General features: G+C 60.0%; 2 protein-coding genes across 11 annotated transcripts in view; one reads left to right on the top strand and one right to left on the bottom strand.

Moving 5' to 3' along the window:
* The window catches only part of CRMP1 (collapsin response mediator protein 1), a 43,665-nt gene extending 33,186 nt beyond the window's left edge, over window positions 1-10,479 (top strand). For all 3 annotated transcript variants that reach the window (XM_053922373.2, XM_024573651.4, XM_045182735.3), the window contains exons 7-14: window positions 286-354; window positions 1,657-1,777; window positions 2,622-2,778; window positions 4,237-4,378; window positions 4,645-4,815; window positions 6,668-6,847; window positions 7,741-7,906; window positions 10,388-10,479. In XM_053922373.2, coding sequence (XP_053778348.1) covers window positions 286-354; window positions 1,657-1,777; window positions 2,622-2,778; window positions 4,237-4,378; window positions 4,645-4,815; window positions 6,668-6,847; window positions 7,741-7,906; window positions 10,388-10,479 — 1,098 coding nt within the window. The remainder of the gene's footprint in view (window positions 1-285; window positions 355-1,656; window positions 1,778-2,621; window positions 2,779-4,236; window positions 4,379-4,644; window positions 4,816-6,667; window positions 6,848-7,740; window positions 7,907-10,387) is intronic.
* Window positions 10,111-21,687, bottom strand: part of EVC (EvC ciliary complex subunit 1) — a 51,355-nt gene continuing 39,778 nt past the window's right edge. For 3 of the 8 annotated variants that reach the window (XM_053922366.2, XM_053922370.2, XM_053922369.2), the window contains 8 exons: window positions 21,338-21,548; window positions 20,269-20,475; window positions 19,197-19,341; window positions 17,357-17,468; window positions 15,121-15,247; window positions 13,900-13,993; window positions 13,099-13,210; window positions 10,111-12,974 (listed from right to left, as the gene is read on the bottom strand). In XM_053922366.2, the coding sequence (XP_053778341.1) occupies window positions 12,893-12,974; window positions 13,099-13,210; window positions 13,900-13,993; window positions 15,121-15,247; window positions 17,357-17,468; window positions 19,197-19,341; window positions 20,269-20,475; window positions 21,338-21,548 (1,090 nt within the window). In that variant the 3' untranslated portion in view covers window positions 10,111-12,892. Of the gene's footprint in view, window positions 12,975-13,098; window positions 13,211-13,413; window positions 13,491-13,899; window positions 13,994-15,120; window positions 15,248-16,354; window positions 16,657-17,356; window positions 17,469-19,196; window positions 19,342-20,268; window positions 20,476-21,337; window positions 21,549-21,687 lie in introns of those variants that run through there. The other 5 variants (XR_008426624.2, XR_008426625.2, XM_053922367.2 and 2 more) reach the window with 5 other exon arrangements.

The raw sequence follows: 21,687 nt of genomic DNA, 5'->3' as shown, positions 1-21,687 counted from the left end.
CTCTGAGCTCATCTGTCATCCCACCTCTTCTCCCACCTCGTCTCGCTGGTCCCGGGAGATCGCGCAGAGCGCAGGTGTGATGTAGTGGTCCGGGGCGGCCCAGGGGAAGGCGGGCAGGTGCGGTGGGGGGAGCAGGGAGCATCAGATCTCCCAGCCCAAGTTAGAGCCTGCTGACTCCCGCTCTGTGCTCAGCGGTTGGTTGGTCCGTCTGAGGGAGGGGCGGTCGGAGGAGCAGCGCCTCCCAGCCCTGATGTTCTGTAGTCCTGATTCTGTCTCCTCTCACAGGAACAAAAGCGGATCCTGGAGATGGGCATCACAGGGCCCGAGGGCCATGCTCTGAGCAGACCTGAGGAGGTAAAGGGGCCCTGCACGGGGTGTGACTCCAGCACCACTGAGCTTGCCCGACGCTGTTCCGGCTGGGACGGCCCAGCCAGAGCCCCCGCTCCCGCTGTGCCCCTCCGACAGTGTGCCAGCACACAGGGCCCTCCCGGGGTCTGCCTCTGACTCCAGTCCGAGGCGCCAGGGAGAGGCCCTGCCGCCAGAGCCCAGGCAGCACGGGAACGTCACACCAGGCCCCAGGGGCAGTCAAGTGTCCACACTGGATAAGGACCTAACTTTGCATGTTTGATGAGAGGGCGGAGCCACACGTCCCAGGCCTTGTACCTGTGAGACAGCTGCCCCTGCTCGCTGCCCGCTGTGCGCGAGACTGGGAAGTGGTGCACCCCCCTGGGAGCAGCAGAGTGTGTAGCGTGTGCAAACGGCGCACGCACTCTGTGTGAACATGTGTGTACACATTGTGCACGTGTGTGGGGGAGGGGGAGTGTGTGCACAATTGTGTCTGTGAGTGTGTAGGTGGACAGAGGAAGGCGGGCAGGGTACACTGGAAGCCTGTGAGTGGAGGATGCCCCGTGTCCTCATTCACTCACATCCGTCCTCCCAGACCTCCACTCTGGGCCATGTCGGACACTTGGGGACACAGCTCGAGTAGACAGACCCCTCCCCCAGGGCTCCACACGGGGGCGCCACTGCCCCCGAGCTGCTGGCTCCTGGTCCCCGTGAGAGGTCAGGGCAGGCCCTCAGCGGTGCCCACAGACTCAGGCCACACGGACACCACTGCCGGAGCTGGAGCTGCGGGCCGGCAGCAGGACCTCGCACGGGGCAGCCCAGGCTGGAAATTAAAACAGAACTGTGCAAAACGTAACTGGACCTTTTGTTCAAGAAGCACCGGCCCAGAGGGGCAGAGACGCAGCCCGGCAGCCGGTGGTTTCAGCTGGGGAAGGCGGGGCGGAGGGAAGGTGTGCACGGTGGCACAGGGGCTCACTTACGTGAGGCGTTTTATAAATGACCGACCACCTGGGGGGCCTTTTGACGCTGCCTAGTTTACCCCCTTCTGACAGAACACGCAGAATTCTTCCCAGTGGCGTAAGAACCTAGTCCTGCCTTCCAGCCCTCTAACCAAATCCACGCTGGCTTAACGTTTTCCTTCTTTTTTAAAATCTGCAGTATTTTTCCCTCCTTGGGGCACTAGGGTTTCCTCTGACCACATGTAAAGAAAACGGGAGCCCTCTGATTCCAGGAGAGCCCTGGGGACTCGGGGTGCGGGATGGCAGCCCTCGCCCCCTCCCTCCTGTGACCCAGGGTTTGCTGTTTCCCCAGCTGGAGGCCGAGGCTGTGTTCCGGGCCATCACCATCGCCGGCCGCATCAACTGCCCCGTGTACATCACCAAGGTGATGAGCAAGAGTGCGGCGGACATCATTGCCCTGGCCAGGAAGAAAGGTGGGCCGCCCAGCGCCCGGCCTTCTGAGGACGGGGTGTCTGGCAGGTTCAAGGTCACCAATGGAGCCCCCGCCCAGGGCAGAGACTCACTGCCCATTGCCGAGCCTGAGTCCCACAGGCCTCCTGCACGTTTGGGAAGGGAGGGTGGGGCCGGTGGTTTTAGAATCGAGTCCTGAGGCGCCCTGTGCGGTGTGGGACCTTGGGCGGGGCTTGTCGGAGCCACGGGGTAGCTGGGTGATTGCCTCAGTCTGGCCCCTCCCTGGAAGGCGGGGTGGGATTTCAGCAGTGGATGCTTGGGAAGCAGCGGGTTGCATGCGCAGCCCGTCCCCCTGGCCAGGGGTGGGCGGCTCTGAGGCACGTCACAGTTTCGAAGGGGTCCCCGTGCACTGAGCTACTACAGGTGACTCAGGGGCGACTCACCTCGTCTTGACTCCCTTCCCCATGTCACCTCCTCAGCCCCCAGCCGGTGTTGCTGGAATCACTTCCCCCATATGACACCTGAACTTGACCCCTTGCTTGACGATCCGCTTCTGGCGGAACCCTGACTGAGTAGCAGGACACGTCTCCCTGCCTTGGCCGACCAGGCTGTAAAAGGAGATCGCAGTCCTGTCCAAAGCCGGACAGCACGACCTCTCCAAACGCTCGCTGCGGGCATCAGCCGGGTGCCGGGTGCCAGGGGCGGGGGGACGGGCTCTCTGGGGTGAAGCCTGGGAGAAGGAGGGATGATTTATTCCCTTCAGCCGATTTATTTTCTCCAGTCTGAGATCTCCTACTTCTTCTTATCAGCACCTCCCAAGAAAGACCATCCGCTTTTAACCATGCGCATCTGTGTTTGTCCCCCAAGGCCCCCTCGTTTTTGGCGAGCCCATCGCGGCCAGCCTGGGGACTGACGGCACCCATTACTGGAGCAAGAACTGGGCCAAGGCGGCGGCGTTCGTGACCTCCCCTCCCCTGAGCCCGGACCCCACCACACCTGACCACTTGACCTCCCTGCTGGCCTGGTGAGAGTGGGTGGGGGATGCTGGGGTAGAGGGAGAAGGGCCGAAGGGCAGAGACCAGGCCGGCTCAGACAGTGTGGACCAGGCCTTGGGCTGGAGGCAGGGAGGGCTCCGCATGCAGCCCTGGTTATCCACAACAGGCCCTCAGGGGCCGAGGGGCTGGTTGACTCCATGACCCTTCCTTTGCATGTTGGCCACCTCCTGCTCATGCAGTGACTATGGAAGCACCTCTTGTTTGTACCCCCCCCCCACCATGGATACTGGGGAGCAGCCAGGGTCAGGAATACTGAGGGCTGTGTCACTGTGGGCAGGTCTCATCACCCCTAACGCTCCACGCCCCTCTGCCTGGCTTGGCGTGTCGGCAGAGCTGGCCGGGAGACACTGTGGGCGAGGGCCTGGAATTTCGGGCTCACTAACTGGCCGCTGAGCTGTGCTGCGTGCACACGGTAGGAGCACAGCCACAGTCACCCCTCCTGTGCAGATAGCCAGGTAAGGGAAGAACACTCAGCGCCGCAAGAGAAGGCCAGGCGCAGAGGTGCCCGCCCAGAGCCAGGAGACTCGCAGAGGCTTGGCGGAGCAGGCAACAGCCGGCTAGAGTCCGGGGATGCATGGGAGTTCACGTGGTGGACAGGGAGAAGACCAGTACAGGGGCCAAGGGCGTGTGTCCACCACAGAAATATGGTTCCCCCCAAAGTTGTGAAACCCTGGACTTGCACAGCCAACATCGTCCTCGTCGTCGGCAGCCCAATGCCGAGTGGGCAGCTCCAAGTCCAAGTCCAGAACAGGCCCCGCCCCACAGACAGGTTGGCAGGACACTGACTGAGGGCTCTGGACTCTGGCCACTTCTCACCCCCTTGGCTGTGGCCATCCCGGCTCAGGCTGCCACCATCTCTCTGTCTCAACAGGCCTCTCTCCTTCCATACTGCCCCCTCCATGTCCCCACGTGTCACCGTCTACTCCCAACAGGCACCCAGATGTTTTAAAACCTGAGTCAGACCAGGCCCCCGCCCTTCCTGGGGACCCCCAGGGTTCTCTCCTCACCAAGTGAGAAGCACAAGCCCCCCACGTCCTGTAGGCGGAACCCGATCTGGCCCTCACTCCCTGGCTGGCCCCCCAGATCAGAGCATTAGAGGGCAGGATAGTCTGGCCCCTCTTCTGGCCGGGTCCCTCTCCTCCAGGTGAGGAGGAGGAGGCTCTCCTGGGGAGCCTCATCCAGACCAGCCTGGAGCCAGCACTAACTGAGAACCTGCTCCCCATGCCCAGGGCTCCTTCCGGTTCGCAGCCAGACACTATGGCCAAAGGGCCTTCTGACATCACTCCGCAGTGCCCGTGATGTGGCCCAAGCCCTCTCCCCAGAATCTCTGGGGCGTTAGGTTCCAGCCTGTGTTGAGTGCCTGAAGTTGGGGTTTGCCCTTTAACCTGAACTCAGCTTTGAACCCTCCGTGTTTTTGTTCTTGCCAGCGGGGACCTACAGGTCACGGGTAGCGGCCACTGTCCCTACAGTACTGCCCAGAAGGCGGTGGGCAAGGATAACTTCACTCTGATCCCCGAGGGCGTCAACGGGATCGAGGAGCGGATGACCGTCGTCTGGGACAAGGCAGTGGTAAGGCGGCACCCCATCTCTCCCCCCCAGGAACACTCTAGAAGCCTGGGCCCAGTGGCACTGATAAGATGCTGTAATGGCCGTTACGCAAATGTCAGCATGCCTGTGAGCGGTTGAGGCAATCTCTGCTCCGGCGAGGCAGCTGGGGAGAGGAGGGGAGTGCAGACTCCTCGCTGGACTCCACCGCCGGGTTTCAGTGTGTGCCAGTCAGCCCTTCTCCGGCCCTGTTATGGGATGGTCTTCTCATCTGTGGCTCTCGCCCTCAGGCTACCGGCAAAATGGATGAGAACCAGTTTGTCGCCGTCACCAGCACCAACGCAGCTAAGATCTTTAACCTGTACCCCAGAAAAGGGCGGATCGCTGTGGGCTCGGACGCCGACGTGGTCATCTGGGACCCTGATAAGGTGAAGACCATAACAGCCAAGAGTCACAAGTCGGTGAGTCCCAGTGAACCCCTGCCGGCCCTGGTTTGGGCGAGCGAGTCTGGCTTTGCAGTGATTGGAAATGTCTGCTTAGACACGGTTTGTGAAGTTTGCAGCCAGGCTGCGAACCGGCATCTGGTGTGACTCCGTCACTCAGGTCTCTCCACCAGTGGGAGAGACGGGGTTGCAGCGGGCTAGGCCCAGCGGCTATTATGAGCATGTGCTGTCTGCCCCGCCGCCCCCACCCCCATCTCAGGCACGTGTGGGAATTCTCAGACTCGCAGAGGGGAAGCCCCAGCTCCCATGTTCGTCCTCAGCTGAGCTGTCGACCCGGAGACGCTTGGATCTGGTTGAGAGACCTCCTGCCCTGCTTTGTGCCCGCTGCTCAGAGGCAGCAAAGGAAGGGGCTGCCCCCAGAGTGGGTCATGTTTATGCGCAGCCTGGGGGCCACTGCCCTCACCCCAGGCCCCGGGCCTGTGGGCTGTGTCTCTGCACTTTCTGTCTCACGAGCCCTGGACCCCTTCCCTCGTCCAGCGAACCTGAGGATGTGGAGAGAACACAGACATCCGTCCCCAGAACCCAGCCTATAGAAAGTGCAGAAACGCAAAACCGTGGCCCAGGAGAAATGTACACGTGGTTTATATTCGCTTAAAGACAGACCCGGTCTCATTTATAGTTAACCAGGTGCAAATTGTGGTGGTCAGGTGCTTTTCCTCATCTGGGCCCGTGACTGAGTGCCGGGGTTAATAGGAGGCAGACGAGGTCAGGGTTTTGCTGGGAATTGAAACCAGGGGCACCTTTTTGGAGGGTGGACCCATCAAAGGCCAAACCCACTTACTCTCTGGCCCCAAGCTCCACCTTCAACAAGATGGGCACACCTGCCATGCGGGCAATAGGGCCTTTCAGCATGGCGTTTATTAGTTAGCAGAGCCAGGGAGGCGACCTGATGGCTCGTCCCTGAGACCGGCTCAGTAACCGGTTGTACGGCCGTGTGGTGGGATGCGGTCCAGCAGGTTAGTGAACGTTAAGCCACGTCCGTGTGCTGAGGTGGACACTGCTGAGAGAAGGTGAAGCTGCAGGGGGCGCTCGCCACTCCTGAGACCGTGATGGGGGGAGGGCACAGAAAAATCCGCCTGAGGCAGCAGTCCGAGGTAGAAGAGGGGCTGACTTTTTCAAAAGCACATGCCGTTCCAGTCTTTTGAGTTTGTTTACTGGGTACCTGACCCCCTTTTCAAACAATAAAAAGCAGTTGGCTAGTGCTAGCGGTACTCACTTTAGGAGTAATGAAAAGAGTGTGTAGTTTAAGGAAGCGTCTTTCAAAGTAGAAGAAAGAAAATGTAAAAATTATCCTCCCCATTGCTGGAGGGGTTTCACAGACAGGAAACCTTGCAGGCCCTCCCACCCCCGCACCTCCCTGTCCCCTATCCCTCCGTGGCCCATGTACTGTTGGTTGTTCTGAGGTTTTCAGGATGTAATGATTTGGCAATAGGCAGCAATAGGCAGTGAGTGCCTTAAAAAAAGCTCATGTCCCTTGGCCCTGTAATTTAATTTTAGAAAACTGTCCTGTCCTAAAGAAAACACATTGTTTAAAAAGACACAGAAATGACCATTCTACTCAGCGTAGCCATGGGCCCTGACTCCTGGGGCCCTGTCCCCATTCCTGCCACGTCAGACAGTATTAGTTTGGTTATGCACACCCCCCTCCCCAAATGCCCAGCAGTGAGGGGTTGGTTATGCAGATGTGGGGCAGGAAGTGGGACATCACACAGCCCCGGGGGAGGCATCTTTAGCAGGGTGCCCCGGGGAGCAGGTCACTGCCGGAGGCCTGGTGGCAGCCGTGAGGGCTCAGCGGCACTCTCGCTGGCAGGCCGTGGAGTACAACATCTTCGAGGGCATGGAGTGCCACGGCTCCCCGCTGGTGGTCGTCAGCCAGGGCAAGATCGTCTTCGAGGATGGAAGCCTCAGCGTCAGCAAGGGCCTGGGCCGCTTCATCCCGCGGAAGCCCTTCCCGGAGCATCTCTACCAGCGCGTCCGAATCCGGAGCAAGGTATGCGCCCCTGGGCTGGTGCACGGTGTCAGCGTATATCACAGCCACGCGAGCCGCACAGTGTCCTGCCTGCCGCTCTGGCCAGAGTCAGAACCGGGCTGTGAAGGCCCCAGGGCCCAGCACACTGTATGGGGGTGTGCACACGTGGGGGCGGGCGGGTGCTGGTGTGGCTGGCGGGGGTGCATGTGCTCAGCACCTGCTCTGTGCAGTGTTGCACCCTCCGGCCGCAGATCAGAGCCTGGCACTCGGTGCCATGTAGGACTGACCAGCCCGTGGCTGGGAAAGCATTGAGCCCACAGCATCGCCATTTCAGCGAAAATACATGGCCCCCCACAAACTGGAGGGGTGGCCATCACCTGCCTTCCCCTTCCATTCTGCACGTTTCTTTCCCTCCTTTCCTTGAAGAATCTTAGCACTGACCTTGGGAGGTCAGAGGGCGTGGAGCAGGCTCCAGCCCATCTGTGGTCCAGCCTGGAGGGGGAAGCTTGCACACACTTTAGATAAACTCCCACTGTAGTCCATTGTCTTCCCTAATTGGGTCCCTCCGGTCACCCTGACGACCTGCTTCCCACACTAAAGGGCTGATGTTTGTCAGAAAGGCCAGCTCGCACGTGTGTGTATCTGCCTGCGTGTACATGCAGGTGTACATGCACGTCAGTGTACACACATGCACACCTTCAGGTGTGTTGGATTGTGTGAATGGCTGCATGTGCCAACACATGCACATGTGAATTGTGTGTGCATACTGCACACGTGTGCACAAGTATGCATGTGGAGTGTGTGGGTGCGCACATCCCCGAGGTGACCCCGAGTCACCATCCAGCCCCCAGGGCCCGGAACCAGCAGCACGTGTGAGCCTTGTCCCTCAGTCGCCCTCCCCTCCCTCCGTTCAGGTCTCTGGATTGCAAGGGGTCCCCAGGGGCATGTATGACGGCCCCGTGTACGAGGTGCCAGCTACACCCAAATATGCAACTCCCGCTCCTTCTGCCAAATCCTCGCCTTCCAAACACCAGCCTCCGCCCATCCGGAACCTCCACCAGTCCAACTTCAGCTTGTCAGGTAAGGGGCCACAGCAGCCGAGGCTGCCACCACAGCCGTTGTCAGGGACCCACACTCCTGTGGAAAGGGACACAGGGCCTTGGACAGGCAGCAAGGAGGGGACTGTGGGACCCTCTCCTCCTCTCCTCTGGGTGGGGCAGTGCGGGCTGGGGGAGGCCACGAAGCTGAGGGGGCCATGGGCAGCATAGAGGTACTGGGCCCTGGCTTATGAAGAGTCTGCCTAGAAATTGGCTCATCCTGAGTCCCACTTGGGGACGTTTTTACACTTCTACCCACGGAGCTAAGCGTGGCGTGGTGATGGGGCAGCCGCCTTCTTCAGCCTGTCCTGTCCCCTGCGGTTTATCACGCATTCTCGGGACTCACGGCTCGTCTTCACAGCAACCCTGTGCGTAGACTGTGGTTGTTCTTACTGCTTTAAAAAGGAAATGATGACTCCAGGGATTCCGTGTCAAACAGCTGGGACTTGATGCTCAAGGAGTGTGTGAGGGCAAAATCCGAAGTTGGCGTGGTCCCTCAGACTTGGCGAACGCCCCGGGATGCGTGTCTGCAATTTCTCAGGATCACCACAGGGGGGCAGGCACGCACACATTGGAACCTGGAAGTGGCATCACCCTGCAAAATATTGGAGGTGACAGTGTGTACGAGGATATGGTGATGAGTAATTCGGTGATGAATAAGCCCTCAGTCTATTCCGGGGTCAGCAGACTTTTTCTTAATGGGCCAGATAGTAAGTATTTTAGGCTCAGTACACCAAGATATTACAAGCTATGAAATGGGCATTACTCCATGGAGACAGGCGGTGGGCCAGGCTTTGTCAGGGGGCCCTCGTGTTCAGACTCCTGGTCCGGCAGGAATGCAGGACCTCGAAACGGGAAAGGGGGGGCGCTTGGCGAAAGAGAGTGGAGGGGCGGAGAGAAGATGAAACGTGGGTGGAGGTTGTGGGCGTGGCAGACCTTTCCTCCCTGCAGGGCAGTCGAGCTCAGCGATGGTGCAGTGGGCACCCAAACCGGAGGCCCCTCAGTCCAGGCCACCTCACTTTCCACGAGCCTTTCGTGCAAGAGCTTTGTGTGCACTGGTGTGCTTCTGGTTCTCACGGAGAGCTGGTGATTTTGCACAGACAGACCCGAAACACAACTCGAGATTGTCATCTGACGCTCGGTCAGCAGGACAGAGGTCGGATGCAGTGCTGGGGAACACGGTTGGGTGCGCAAACCACCGTTCTGTTCGCAAGTCGCACCATTCGCGCTTCAGAGAAAAGCAGTGAGGCAAACTGTCGCTGGAAGGGCCGTGACCTCCCTGGCGCTGAGGCCGCCGGCACCGCCCAGGGCCAGCCTCACAGCAGTGTGGCAGGTGACTTCATTAGTGGCTAGCAGTGTCGATGCCTCTGGCCACCGGGAACAACCTCACAGCCGTCTTTTACCTATCTGCGTGAGGTGACGTGGCAGAGGTGCGGCGTGGTCTATGGCATGGGGGTCCTTTCGTCCCAACGAGTATTTTCAGAGAAGCTGATGTGGAGCCAGGAAGGTGCAGGTGATCGTGAGGGGAAGAGGTGGTAAGCAGAGGCCTGATTTTGGGGCCCTAGGAGATTCCTGAGCCACCAGGAAGATATGTCGTCTACCAACAAAACGAGGAGAGAAAGTCCAAGCTGCTCTCTAACCCGCCTGCCCCGTGGCTTACCCAGACTATGCAAGGTCGTGGGTGGAGGGGCCTCTGCTCCCATTTTTCGGAAAAGGAAGTGAGGCTGAGAGAGCAAAGAGCATGATTACAAATGGCCCAGAGTGCAGGCATGGGTCATCCTGGAACTGCAGTCTCCGGCCTGGACCCAGAGCCTTCCCCCCAGCACCCCTCCTTCCAGTGTCACCCCCCATTCACTGCCTGTCTGCTCAGGGCGTCCGTCCTTACTGAGCCCCAGGCGCGGGCTTGCTGCTGGGCTGTTGTCTTTATTGAACTGCAAGGGGATGCATGAGATTAGAAAGGCTGGTCGGCTTTGCAGGTCCAATAGAAACCGCTGCCTCCTCCACGCAGATCCGCCCACTGCAAGCGAGGTGGGTCATTGTGGCTGTGAGCAGCTCTCTCTCTCTCTCTCTCTCACACACACACACACACACGTGCACACCCAAGCACACCACACACAGAACACCTTCGGAGCGTTGGGCCCTGGAGACAGACCTCTAGGTGTATCCCCAAGAAATGTGAGCCGAGCCTCAAATTCTCCTTTTGTGGTATTGTGTACCATAAGTTCAACAGCATTGTTAAAGCACCAAGTCTGTGCCTGCACACAGTAGGCCCTCAATTGATGGGTGCTCATCTGTCTCAAGAACGAAAAGCCCGACAAGAAACTACTCAATGTCAGAGGGTGCCCCAGGGCCCGAGGGGGCACCGAGGAGAGAGGTTGGGGTGCCTCCCCAGAGGTAAGGCCGGGAACATGGGGGAGTGGCAAGTGGAGATAGTGACAAAGGTGGTTGGCTCTGTATCTTTCAGGTGCCCAGATAGACGACAACAACCCCAGGCGCACCGGCCACCGCATCGTGGCGCCCCCTGGTGGCCGCTCCAACATCACCAGCCTCGGTTGACCACGGACGAGTGGATTGAGCTAGAGTGAAGGATTCTGGGAATAATGTCCATTCCTCCCCCCGTCAGTGGTTCTCAGACCCCTAGTTTTATTTGGAACTGCTGGGGGACACAAGAGTGAGGTTCTTTCCTTTCGCGTTTAGGAAGAAGTGGTACTAGTGTGGTATGTTTGCTTGGAACCCCTTGCCCAGAGTTGTGTGTCGCGCCGACGCCTGCGCCGCGCGTGGCGTCCTCATCGCCCTCCTTAGTGAGCACAGGTCCTCGCGTCCTCACGTCCGTCCCACCCACCGCGCCGTCCGGGCTCCGAGATTCCGGGGCGGTCCCTTCGCACCCTCGTAGCTGTTCTAGGGTAGTTGATGCATGTTCCTGAGTTGCGTATGCAAGCCTGTGAGGGCCTCTGAGGGGATATCTCCGAGGACCAGTGCAGGCGCCCTGCCCAGGCCTCCAGCCCTCGGGGCGGTCCCCGCGCTCCCGCCTCCACGCTGGAGAGAAGCCGCCCCGCCCCGCCCCAGCCCCACTGACATCTGTGACTTCTCAGGGCAGCTTGGAGAAACGTCCTCCGCGTCCCGTGTCGGAAACCCTGGTCTCCGTGGCGTGTGTCCCTGGCATGCCGTCCTCCCCGTCTCTGTGTGCCCTTCCAGCCAGCTCTGGGTAGTCAGGCCGAGCCCGGGTCACACTCAGAAAGGGGTCTCTCGTCCCCAGTCGGGGCCACTTCCAGTTGCCCGTGTCCTCGTCCCTCCGAGGAGGTCGGCGGGGCAGTCAGATTTTTAAAGTTTTGTACAAAGTTTTCCTTTGTAATCACCCCCATTTTTACTTAACAACTGACTTATTGTGGCTCTTACTTCTGAATTCAAAGCTTGTGAAAAAAATAAAATGAATGGCCCACTGGCCTGACTGGGGTGTTGTCATTGAAGCCGTTAGCAAGAGTTAGGAGACTAACTCCTGTGGGCGAAGGAAACTGCACCTACGAAGAACACGATTATCCACGCAAGGTGGGTGGAGGCCCAGGCAGCCGCAGTAATGCCGTCCCCATCACCTTCCCTCCCAGTCAGACATTCCCCGCGTGGGAGCCGTCTGCCCCCAGGATGCCTCTGTGCAGAGGGTGGGAAGAAAAATGTGAACCAGGTCCTGGAAATCTGCAGGAAGGAAGCTTTGCTGAAGACACCGCAGAACGATGAGATGCTTCATTTCGCCACAAGGCGGGGCTGTTGGTCCGCTGTGGAAATCCCGGCCTTGGACGGGTCAGGAGGTCAGGACTGGCGGATGCGATTGCTGAGGGCCATTTCTGTTAGGAAGCCAGTCTTTCCTGCCTAGGAGACGCTGATTCAGGTTACGTGAGATAAAAATTCAGGTCCTAAACAGTCCAGAGAATCCCCGAGACGGCGGCGCCCAGAGCCCAGGGCCCAGCATGTCCTGGGAATTCGTGGAAACGCCCAGGGCTCCATCCAGGATGCCTTAGCTCAGGAGGGACGGCCCCCAGGGACAGCTGGCAGTGACTGGAGACACTTTTGGCTGTCACACTAGGGGTGCTACTGGCGTCTGGCGGGCAGGGGCCAGGGGTGCCGCTACACATCCCCCCATGCACAGGACGGTCCCCTCCCCAAACAAAGGGTTGTCTCACCCAGAATGGCCACAGTGCCGAGGATGAGAATCCCTGTTTTTGATGAAAAGAGCAATTTTCTTTCTGGGTGGGAAGGACCTCTCCTGGCAGTGCTGTATGGGGGCTGGTCTGGAAGCTTCTGGACATTCTCACTGTCCACGGGGCAGCAGTGCCTCCGGAACACCCCTCCGTGGGAGGGGGCGTGCTGTCTGGTGCTGTCTGCACCAGGGTCGTGGGGCTGTGAGGCTCGGACCCCAGGGACCAGGCCCGAGCTGCTGGCTGAGCCCAGGATGGGCGCGGATGGGCTCTGAAGAGGTCCTGGTGGCAGCCAGTGGCCATGGTTCACGGGATGGAGGAAAAGGGGGACAGTGGAAATGGAGGAGAAAAGTCTCCACCTGGAAAACAGCAGTAATGCCTGGAGACCCTTCACTCCCACAGAACTGCCCTGAGAGGCGGAGAGCAGGGGCCCGGGGTAGAATGAGAGCCTCGCCCTGCGGAAGGTAGGTTTGGGGGCACCAAGACACTGTGGTGGGAGATGCAGACTCCAGGAAGAGACCCCGAGGGATGGAGCTGAAGGGACAAAGCTCACAAGGTGTCCAGCACGGGGAGCGGGGTCAGCGGGGTCTGCCACACTCCCTCGTGCTTTCTGGGGCACCGTGAGGTCCGTCTCCGCCCCTCACAGCGAGCCTGTTAGCGCGGGAAGCCCCGCCCTCCGTCCCCAGGTGGGTGGGCCCTCACGGGGAGGAGGGGCCAGCGAGCTCCAATCAGGACTTTCGATCAGGGCTTCCGGTCAGTCCCCACCGAAGGGCCTCCAACTACAAGTTGCTTCTCCTCTTTAGCATCTTCTTGGAATTCTCCCCGTCACCAGTGTCACTTTCCTGCTGGCTCAGCCTTTTGCTGCATAAAACACAGAAGAGACGCAGCCCGTCAGAACTTTGGTTCCGGGTCGTCCAGGCGCACACAGACACACACAGTAGGTGGTCAGTACGCAGCCACAGGCACTAAGCCTGGGCGCTGGTACCTGAGCGACGCTGAGGGGTGTTCCCCAGACAAAGGGTCATCGTTGCTGGGACCCCCGGCATCCCCTCTCTCCCGCAGCAGGGGCTTCTTCCTTTTGGTCCTTAGGGGCTTCTCTGCAAAAACACAGGGACCCAGACATTGACTGTGACCTCAGGCAAGTGACAGCTTCTCTCAACCTCACTCCAGCCCCTCCTGACTCGAGTGTCTCTGTGGGTCAGGTACGCGCTGGGCACCTTGCTGCTATCCTACCCGTTTAGCATGTAAGGAAGCTGCGGCCCGGGAGGTGAAGTGCTTTCCCGGAGCCACACAGCCATGTGTGGCAGGGCAGGGATTCGAACTCTGATCCTCAGGCTCCCACTGTGTTTCTGCAGCAGCCGGCTGACTGGAAGACTCCTGAAGCAGTAGGAACCTGAGGCTCAGATTTTATCTTAAGAGACCTGTGTGTTTTACACACTTTCCGTCCCTCTCTGGCAGCAGGCTGCCACGCCCCGTGACGTCACTGAATCGTCTCCAGCAGGGGGAGGAGTTCATTACCCCACTTCACAGATGGGGAAACAGAGCCAGAGATCATACTCAGCTGGTGAACTGCAGGCCCGGGATCAGAATTACTGATGCAGGGCAAGCAAGGGCCCCCAGGGTGTCCCACGGAGGCTGCTCCTGGATAGATAAGGACCTAAAAGCCCCGCGAGGGTAAGCACAGTGCCCAAGGCCACACTGCTAGCCAGTGGCAGACACGGGACTGGAGCCCCCATCCCCAACCCAGGGAGCCCCCCACCATGGCCCCCCACCTCCCACCACGTACCTGACGGCCCGCGCTTACTGGAAGATGGTTTGCTTTCGGCGAGGGGCACGCGGGCCAAGGCCGCCAGCTCGGAGAGGAAGCTCTGCTCGGCGTCCTGCACGCAAAGCGAGAGCGTCAGCTGGGCCTCCCTCCGTCCTGCCACCAGGACGAGGCTCCCTGTCTCTGGGGCGGCCGACGGGCCATGTCCCCGAGTGGAGGAGAACTCTCCCAGAAGCCCCCAGGGTGGTCAGGAGCAGGGCAGAAGCACATGGCAGAGAGGGGGAGCTGACCTCAACCAGCTCTTACCAGGTAGCGGTCCCCCCTCACTCCCACCATGGGGGCCACAGGTCCCCATTCTACAGAGGCCAGCACCGAGGCCAGGGGCGCTCACTGAGGGCCCTGCCAGCCGGGACCTCAGCCACCCTCCGACCCCAGAGTCTCAGCGCCTGCCTCCCAGCACTTTAACTGCACAAAGCTGCACTCCACGACTCACTGTGAGGGCTGGACAGCGCCTCACCCTCCTGCTGTCCCCTCATGTGGCCGGGGTCCTAGCAGAGACCTGTTCCTTGGGGGCTGGGGACGACGTCAGGAGGTACAGGAACCCCTCCCAGCTCAGTAACTGCATGATAGGCCCTCAGTCCGTGAATGGGAGCCCCTGTCCCTGACGGGGCCGACCTTCGGCCCGGGGCCTCCCTTCTGGGATAGGTGCTCTTTCGTGCAGGCAGCCAGTTCGCTTCAGAGGCGCACGCATGTCACCAGTAATTGCATCAGCGATCGCACGCTGCTGAGATTCTTCTGTGACAAGACGGCCGCTGTCTATCACAAGGACTCAGCTTCCTGTGTGTCCCACAAAAAGTGCGAGCCTGGGTCCCCAGCAGCACTGCCTAAGCGAACACTGCTGAGAGCCCTGACACGGAGCAGCCCATAGTGATGAGGTGACGATCGCCCCTGCCCCACGATCACTAGACAGGAGCCCATCAGTGCCCAGGGCCTGGCCTGAGCGGGCACTGCAGACGCACCGCGTGGGATCCACACGGCCCCCCGGCCTTGAGACTCTCAGCACACAGTGAGGCTGATGCGTCATCCACTGGGGAGCCTCTGCAGGGGCCAGGGGCCTGAGGGGCATGCAGTCCCCTCACCAAGGCCCCACTGCTGACTTGGGGCCACAAGGCCAGCCTCCAGCTAGTTCCACCGCTTCAACGCCCCGCCCGCGGGGCCCAGGCCTGCTTCCGAAGCTCGCACCTGCAGCTGGCTCTCCAGCTGTGCTTCCAGGAGGTCCAGGACGCTGGCCTTCCGCTGCCACGTCTCCAGGCGCACACGCTGGTGCACGGTGAACTGGGCCAGGAACTTTCTCTGCTGTGCCCGCATCCTGGCAGAGGGAAGGAAGGCCATCAAGGCTGCCCTGGCCGGCAGGGGGGTCAGAGGCCTTTGCCAAGGGCCTACTGCATCCTGCGAATTAGTGACCGCAAGCTGTCCGTGAGCCCTGGGAGCCGTGAGAGCAGAATGGCCACGATTTACTGGGGCCACGAGAGAGAGAGAGAGAGAGAGAGAGAGAGAGAGAGAGCGAGCCCCTCCCCCAAAGGCGGGCTCATTAGGAAAGTGATTCTCTCTTGGGGGTTTATAGAATCTTGGGGACATTTTTCACTGGATCCTCGCGGTGGCTTGGTGACATCGTGGGGCAGAGAGTGGGAGAGTTGGGGCAAGAGAAGCTCAGGGGGGCTGGGTGTGCCTGAGGTCGTGCAGCTGCGAAGTGGCTGAGCAGCAGGTGACGTCTTCACACAACGAAAAGACGGAAACCCCGGGCGGGGGTGGAGGCGCTCTCCTGAAGGACACACCCTTTCCGAAAATTGCAGGATCGCCCTAGCTGCTCCCTGCAAACCAGGTAGCCCCTTTCCTAGGTGCCACACCTGAGAAACCAGGAGAATGCAGCCCAGTCCCTCTGAGTGGCGGAGGATGCAGTGGGGCAGAGCAGGGCAGAAAGCGGGCCCCTGACCAGGAGACAGCCCCCCCACCATGCCCCGTGCCTGCGTGAGCACACACCTCCCCGGGCCTGTGCGAATACTCTCCCTTCCTCCGCTGCCACTCCTCTGACGTCCGCAAAAAGGAACATTCAGTCCCCTCCCTGTTCCCAGGATTACTCTCTGCCTTCTCAGTCTTTCGTGACCGGTTTTCTGAAAGGAGCTGAATTTTTTTAGACCTGAAGGCAGAAGCTGCCTTCAGCATCACAGGCAGCCACCCATGAAGCACACCTTGCTTTTGCTTCATGCTTTCTCCTGCCAATGATATCTTTCCTCTCTTCTTACTATTTGTCCGGCAAACTCCTATTCATCCTACAAAACCCATCCAAGCGTCCACCCACACATGCATCGATCTACTCATCCACTCTTTTGTTCATTCATAAAAGCGTCTCTGGCCTGCCAGGTTCCGAGGTGGGTTTTGAAGATACAGGTGTGATTAAGAGACTCATTGTCCTTACCTTCACTGAGCTCCACCTGGGGCTGAGAGGACAGATATGGACTGACCAGCTGTGATACCACTGAGGTTGGTGCTCTGGGCCTCAGTTGCTCTGGAAACCCCTCATTATCGCAGGCAGTATTGGCTTTTCTCCACTGCGGTAGGCCATGTGATGTCCCCCCACCGGGGTCCACGCCCTAGTCCCTGACACCTGTGCAGATGTTGCCTTCCATGGCAGGCGGGACTTGAAGGCTCGGAGATTGCCCTGGATTATCCAGGTGGGTCTCAGCGGTTGGAGCCCATAAAACTGAAAAGTTCCTCCAGCTGGAGTTGGAGATGCAGCAGAAGAAGAAGGCAGAGAGATCCTAGGTGTGACTGGTATGTGGGGGCCACGGGCAGGGACCAGAGAGAGGCCTCTAGGAGGTCAGGGGACCCCCAGCTGACAGCCACAAGGAAACAGAGACCTCCGTTCTCCAAGGCACCGGATTCTGCCGACAGCCTGAGCAACCTGGGGAGATTCCTCTGAGCCTCCAGTCAGAGCCCAGCCGGCAGACACTGTGTTTTGGCCGCAGTGGGACTCCGAGACTCTGTGGGACTCGGAGAGAGCAGCAGCGCCCGGCCGGCTCCGGCCTGCAGGTTGGTGAGGTGCCCCCCCACCTCGTGTGGCATGTGGCGGGCCACCGGGAAGGCAGCCGCTGAGACACCTGTCTGCCTCACTTTCTGCTCCCTCCCTGAGCTTCCTGGGTCACCTCCCATAAGCAACCTGCCCCCCCTGCCCAGTCCCCAGGCCAGGGTCTGCTTCTGGGAGACCCCGAGGTGTGAGTGAGGGGGTGGTGCTGTGTCAGGGCTGTGAACAGTACTTAGAACTAGAAACGCCTGACAGGCCGAAGCCCTGGGCCAGGCCCCTGGGGGGAGCGCGGGCAGGGCCGGGGGCCGGGCAGACTCCTGGGTGTCTGTGCCGGTGGGGGACGCCGCGAGAGGAAGCTGACAGTTGGGGCCGAGTGTGTCCTCGTGGGGACCTCACCTCTGGTGGATGCCTGGGGATGCTTCACGAGTCCCACCCGCCACCTCGTCCGCTGACGAAGGGTCGCCGAGTTCTTGCTTCTTCCGCAGCTTGTAATTCTCCGTCCTCTCTCCTGCAACATGCAACACATGCTGATCGGGTGCGTGTTCGAGGGCTCAGCTCTGTGCCAGGGCTGGGGTGGGTGCCGGTGCCAGGGGCAGCGGCACACTCCTGGTCGCAGACAGCCTGGCACCAGCCAGCGGCCCACCTGGGGGACAGGGCAGGGTGGGGGTGCAGCGGCTTCCATCACAGGCTGCAGCAGGAAGGCAGCCCGCTCTCCCTCCACCGCCCACCACCTCGTTGGCTGGGGAGCAAGGGGAGGCACAGGAGAAAGATGTTATGCTAAGCGGCCACTGCAAACAGCTAAACCCACCCGGCAGGGAGCACAGCCCGACATGCACAGCGGTGGTCAAGCAGACAGACACAGGCGCTGACAGGGGTACTCCCCAAGGGTTGGGCACTGTGTCCCCTGAAGTCTGAGGTACACGGGGCAGCCTGTCGGGACACACTTACCTGACCTAGGGCTGTGCCTCGCCAGCGGCTACACCTAACTAAAGAGCTGCCAACCTAACCAGCTGCTACACCAACCTAGCCACTACACTGCCCCGGATGCCACACCAAACTTGCCTAGTGGTGAGCTGTCCAGCAGCCCGCCTACCTTGCTTGACGTGGGCTGTCTAACCCTTAAAGGCAGGTGTAACTGGGTGACCTCCTGGGGTAGGACATTCTGTGAGTTTTAAATACGAAAGAATTTACAGAATGAAGAAAAAGAGGTGTTGATGTGGTTGGTTACGCTCGGCTGCATTGCCTCGATTCATTTACTGGGCAACCGCCACATCAGAGCTGGGGTATCAGGAAAGCAGGCACTCAGAGTGGAGAGAATGCACGGAGGGCTGACCGAACCCTAGCACCACAGACGGGGAAACTGAGGCCTCGGAAGGGGACGCGAGCGGGCTGGTGCTGAAGGTCCCCATGTGGCTGCCTCCAGCTGGGTGAGGAGCTCAGCGTCCCTTTGGAAACCCAGGTCGCAGTCTGCAGAGCGGCTGCATTTCCGGTACATCTCAGGTTTTACCGGATTCCAGGGTTCAAACTCTCCAGGACAAGGGAACGACAGAGGCACAGCCGATCTCACTGAGAGCAATCAGATTCACGGAAGGCTGCCACCAGGAACTGTCAACCCCCTACCCATCCACCTAGGGACCAGGTCCCGTGCGCCCGCGGCCAGTCCAGGCACAGCCCTTCAGAGAACGTGGCGGACCCTGCTCCGAGGGCCCGAAGCAGGGAAGGACGTCGTGAGAGTGGCCCTTGAGAGACTGGCTCCGTTATTACACGATGTCCTTGCTGGCCATGGGGACATTGTCTGTGCCGTCATGCAGGGTAACCATGTATGAGAGCCCATGGGGAAAATTCTCTGGGTCTTGGGAACATCACACGGGCCACTGGCCTGTCCCTTCTCACGGTCACTGCAACAGTTTCATTGAGCGTCTTCTCACCTCTCTGGCCACCGGGAAGCCGAGCCAAAACCATGCCACCACTAACCAGGACTCTGATGACATTCGCCCCAGATAGTGAGTGACCCTCCCCTAACTCCACTGCATTGTCCGGGTCTCATCCGGATTCACCCATGTTAACAAAACCCTATTGTTACCCAGATGCTCTTTAAGAGCCTTTTCGAAAGGCTCTGGGGGACAAAGCAGGGGCTAAATGTGCAAATGAAACCTAACGGAGTAAGATTTCCCAGAGGAAAACTTGAAGAGCCTGACAGCCATTCTGCCCCGGGCTCCCCGCGGAGGGCACACACCCTGCAGGGCCCTCAGCTGCTCCAGTCTGCGCTCCTCGTGGTCCCGCACGACCCTGCCTGCTTGCTGGTAATAGGGCTGCACCAGCCGCCCGACGCCCGCGCTGGTCACGTAGACGCTCTCCACGGCCGCCTCCAGCAGCGTCCTCTGTGGGCGGGAGGGAAAGGACTCGGTGAGGGGTGGCACGCAGCCCCCCTCCCCTTGCCCGGGCTCGCATCTTGGACCCACTCCTCAGCTGGACTGGTCAGGGAGCAGGCGGAGAGCGCATGGTTGCACTAAACCAGTTGGTAAGACAGGGCAGGGGGCAGAAGTAGGTTTCCAGTTGTTTGCACAGGAAATAATAATACAAGAATAAACTCTGGTGCACTCACAGCCGTAAACCTGCTGTCGCCCCACCCTGTACCATTTTCCTTGGTCAGGGACAGTCTCAGGGTGAGTGTGTGACCCTGGCCAATCAGATGCAATATTAGGGAAAGTCTGCTGGGGAGGGGGTCTTCCCTTTCTGAACGTCCAAGCAAAGCCTCAGTGTAAATGAAAGACTTTGTCATGTTCCTTTTCCTTCCTGGAATGCAGATCTGATGTCTGGAGGGTTAGTGGCCATTTTGAGACTATGAGGCAACACACTCGCCCTAAGAACAGCAGATCAGACAGAAAGAGCCGGGTCCTTGGTCACATCCCAGCGCCTCTGTGCCTGGAGCTCTCTACCTCCACCTTCTTGTTACATGGGATGAATGACTCCTATTCATCTGAGTCACTTTAGTGGGACTTTCTGTTACTTGCAGCTATAGGCATTCCTCAGTGATGTACCTTCTGCCCCAAAGCAGAAAAGGGAGGAAGTGCTGAGATACCCTGTCCCTAGAGATGTGAGGCCTGGGTTACCGTCCCTGCCAAGGTTAAAGGCTACTGCCCTTCACTCTGTAGAATGACAGGCAATGTTCAAAAGGCCAGAAACCCTCGGCACAGACCAGCGCCCAGGTGGCTGCTCTGTCCAAGCTGTCCTCTCGCTCCCCTCGCCCTCCCACCCACCCCAACCCTCTTGCCCTCGGGTTTCTGGGGATGGGGATTGGCACGCACCTTGAAGTCCTCCCGGTCCTTGGCCCGGCTCTTGGTGGCCGCGGTCCGCGCATGGCCCAGCAGCGCCTGCCCAATGGCATGCTCCATGCGTTGCTGCAGGAGCTGCCCCACCTCCTGGGCCTCGGCCAGGAGCTGCTGCTGGAGCTGTAGCCGTGTCTGCTGCGCCTCCTCCTCCAGCCTGCTGGTCTCCTCCAGCACACGCACCTCCTGGACAGGAAAGGACGGGGCCGGGAGAGGGACGAGCCCACATCGCTGCCCGGCACGGGAGCTCCGGCCGGGACCCAGACAGGAGGCCCGCCTTCCCCAGGGCCCAGGAAGGTTGGGGCAGGGATGCAGACGGGGCAGAAAGCCGGGGCCTCCAGGCTTGCAAAGCCCAACACAATGGACGAGCTAGGTGTGTCGAAGGTACCCCCTCAACCCAAGACAGTTGTTGTGTCCCAACTCTGTGCCCAGTGCCACCTGTAGCCTGTCACACATCAAGGACTTCCTCATTCTTCCTGACCACCATGGGGCCTGAGCACTAGGAGTGATGAAGGCACAGGGGCTCAGAGATATGAAGTAATTTCTAAAAGTCACACAGCAGAGCTGGGTTTTGAGTAATGGGGAACATCACAGAAGCTGCAGCAGGGCCCATGTGGCCCCGGGCACTGCCTTGCCTCGTGGGACTGCAAGTCAGGCAAGGAGAGGCCGCCTGCTTCCCGCCCAGCTCTCCTGGGCCAATGGAAATGGAGCGGGAGTCTGCCCTGCACTCGTGGGCCAGAAAGCCCGGCTGCCCCCGTAGCTCCCTGGCTCCCTGAGACCTGGAGTCAGCCTGCTGGGGTGGAATCCCAGCCCTGTGATTTACGGAGTCTTTCTCTGGATCTGTTAGAACAGGTGACAGCACCCCCTTTCCCCGACCTCCTGGTGATGGCTGTACCCAGCTCTGCTCCAGTTCATATGCGTTTTTAGCATAATTCTCACTGTAGCACTAGAGCCCCCAGGGCTGCCACCGTCCCCACCCCGTAACAACGGGGGTGGCCGGACCTGGGGTTCGGCTGGGATGGGTGAGGGGCCCGAACGGCAAGCTCACCAAGGCTCTGAGCAGCTGCCACTGGTGCTCGTCCAGACACTGGGAGGAGCCCCGCTCCAGGGCGTGCTGCTCTCGCAGCTCCTGCAGAAGGCTCTTCTTCCCCGACAGCCGCATCTGGGTCAGGGTGGCAATGGCGTGGCCGCGGAGCGCTAGCCTCCGCAGGGCTGAGCGCAGCAGCAGGTCGTGCCCCTGCAGGAGCCACCTCGTGGACCTTGGGGAGAGTGGGAAGGGGGCGGGGTGGGGGTCAGAGCTCACGGCTCCTCTGAGTGGGATGGTCGGTTTCCAGTGTCACCTGGCAGGGGCCCTGGCTGCCCACACATCTGACCCAACATCATTCCAGGTGCTCCTGT

The sequence above is a fragment of the Desmodus rotundus genome, chromosome 4, assembly GCF_022682495.2.
Source record: "Desmodus rotundus isolate HL8 chromosome 4, HLdesRot8A.1, whole genome shotgun sequence".
NCBI classification, from domain to species: Eukaryota; Metazoa; Chordata; class Mammalia; order Chiroptera; family Phyllostomidae; genus Desmodus; species Desmodus rotundus.
Note: the sequence above shows the minus strand (reverse complement) of the source record. Positions and strands in the feature narration are given on the sequence as shown.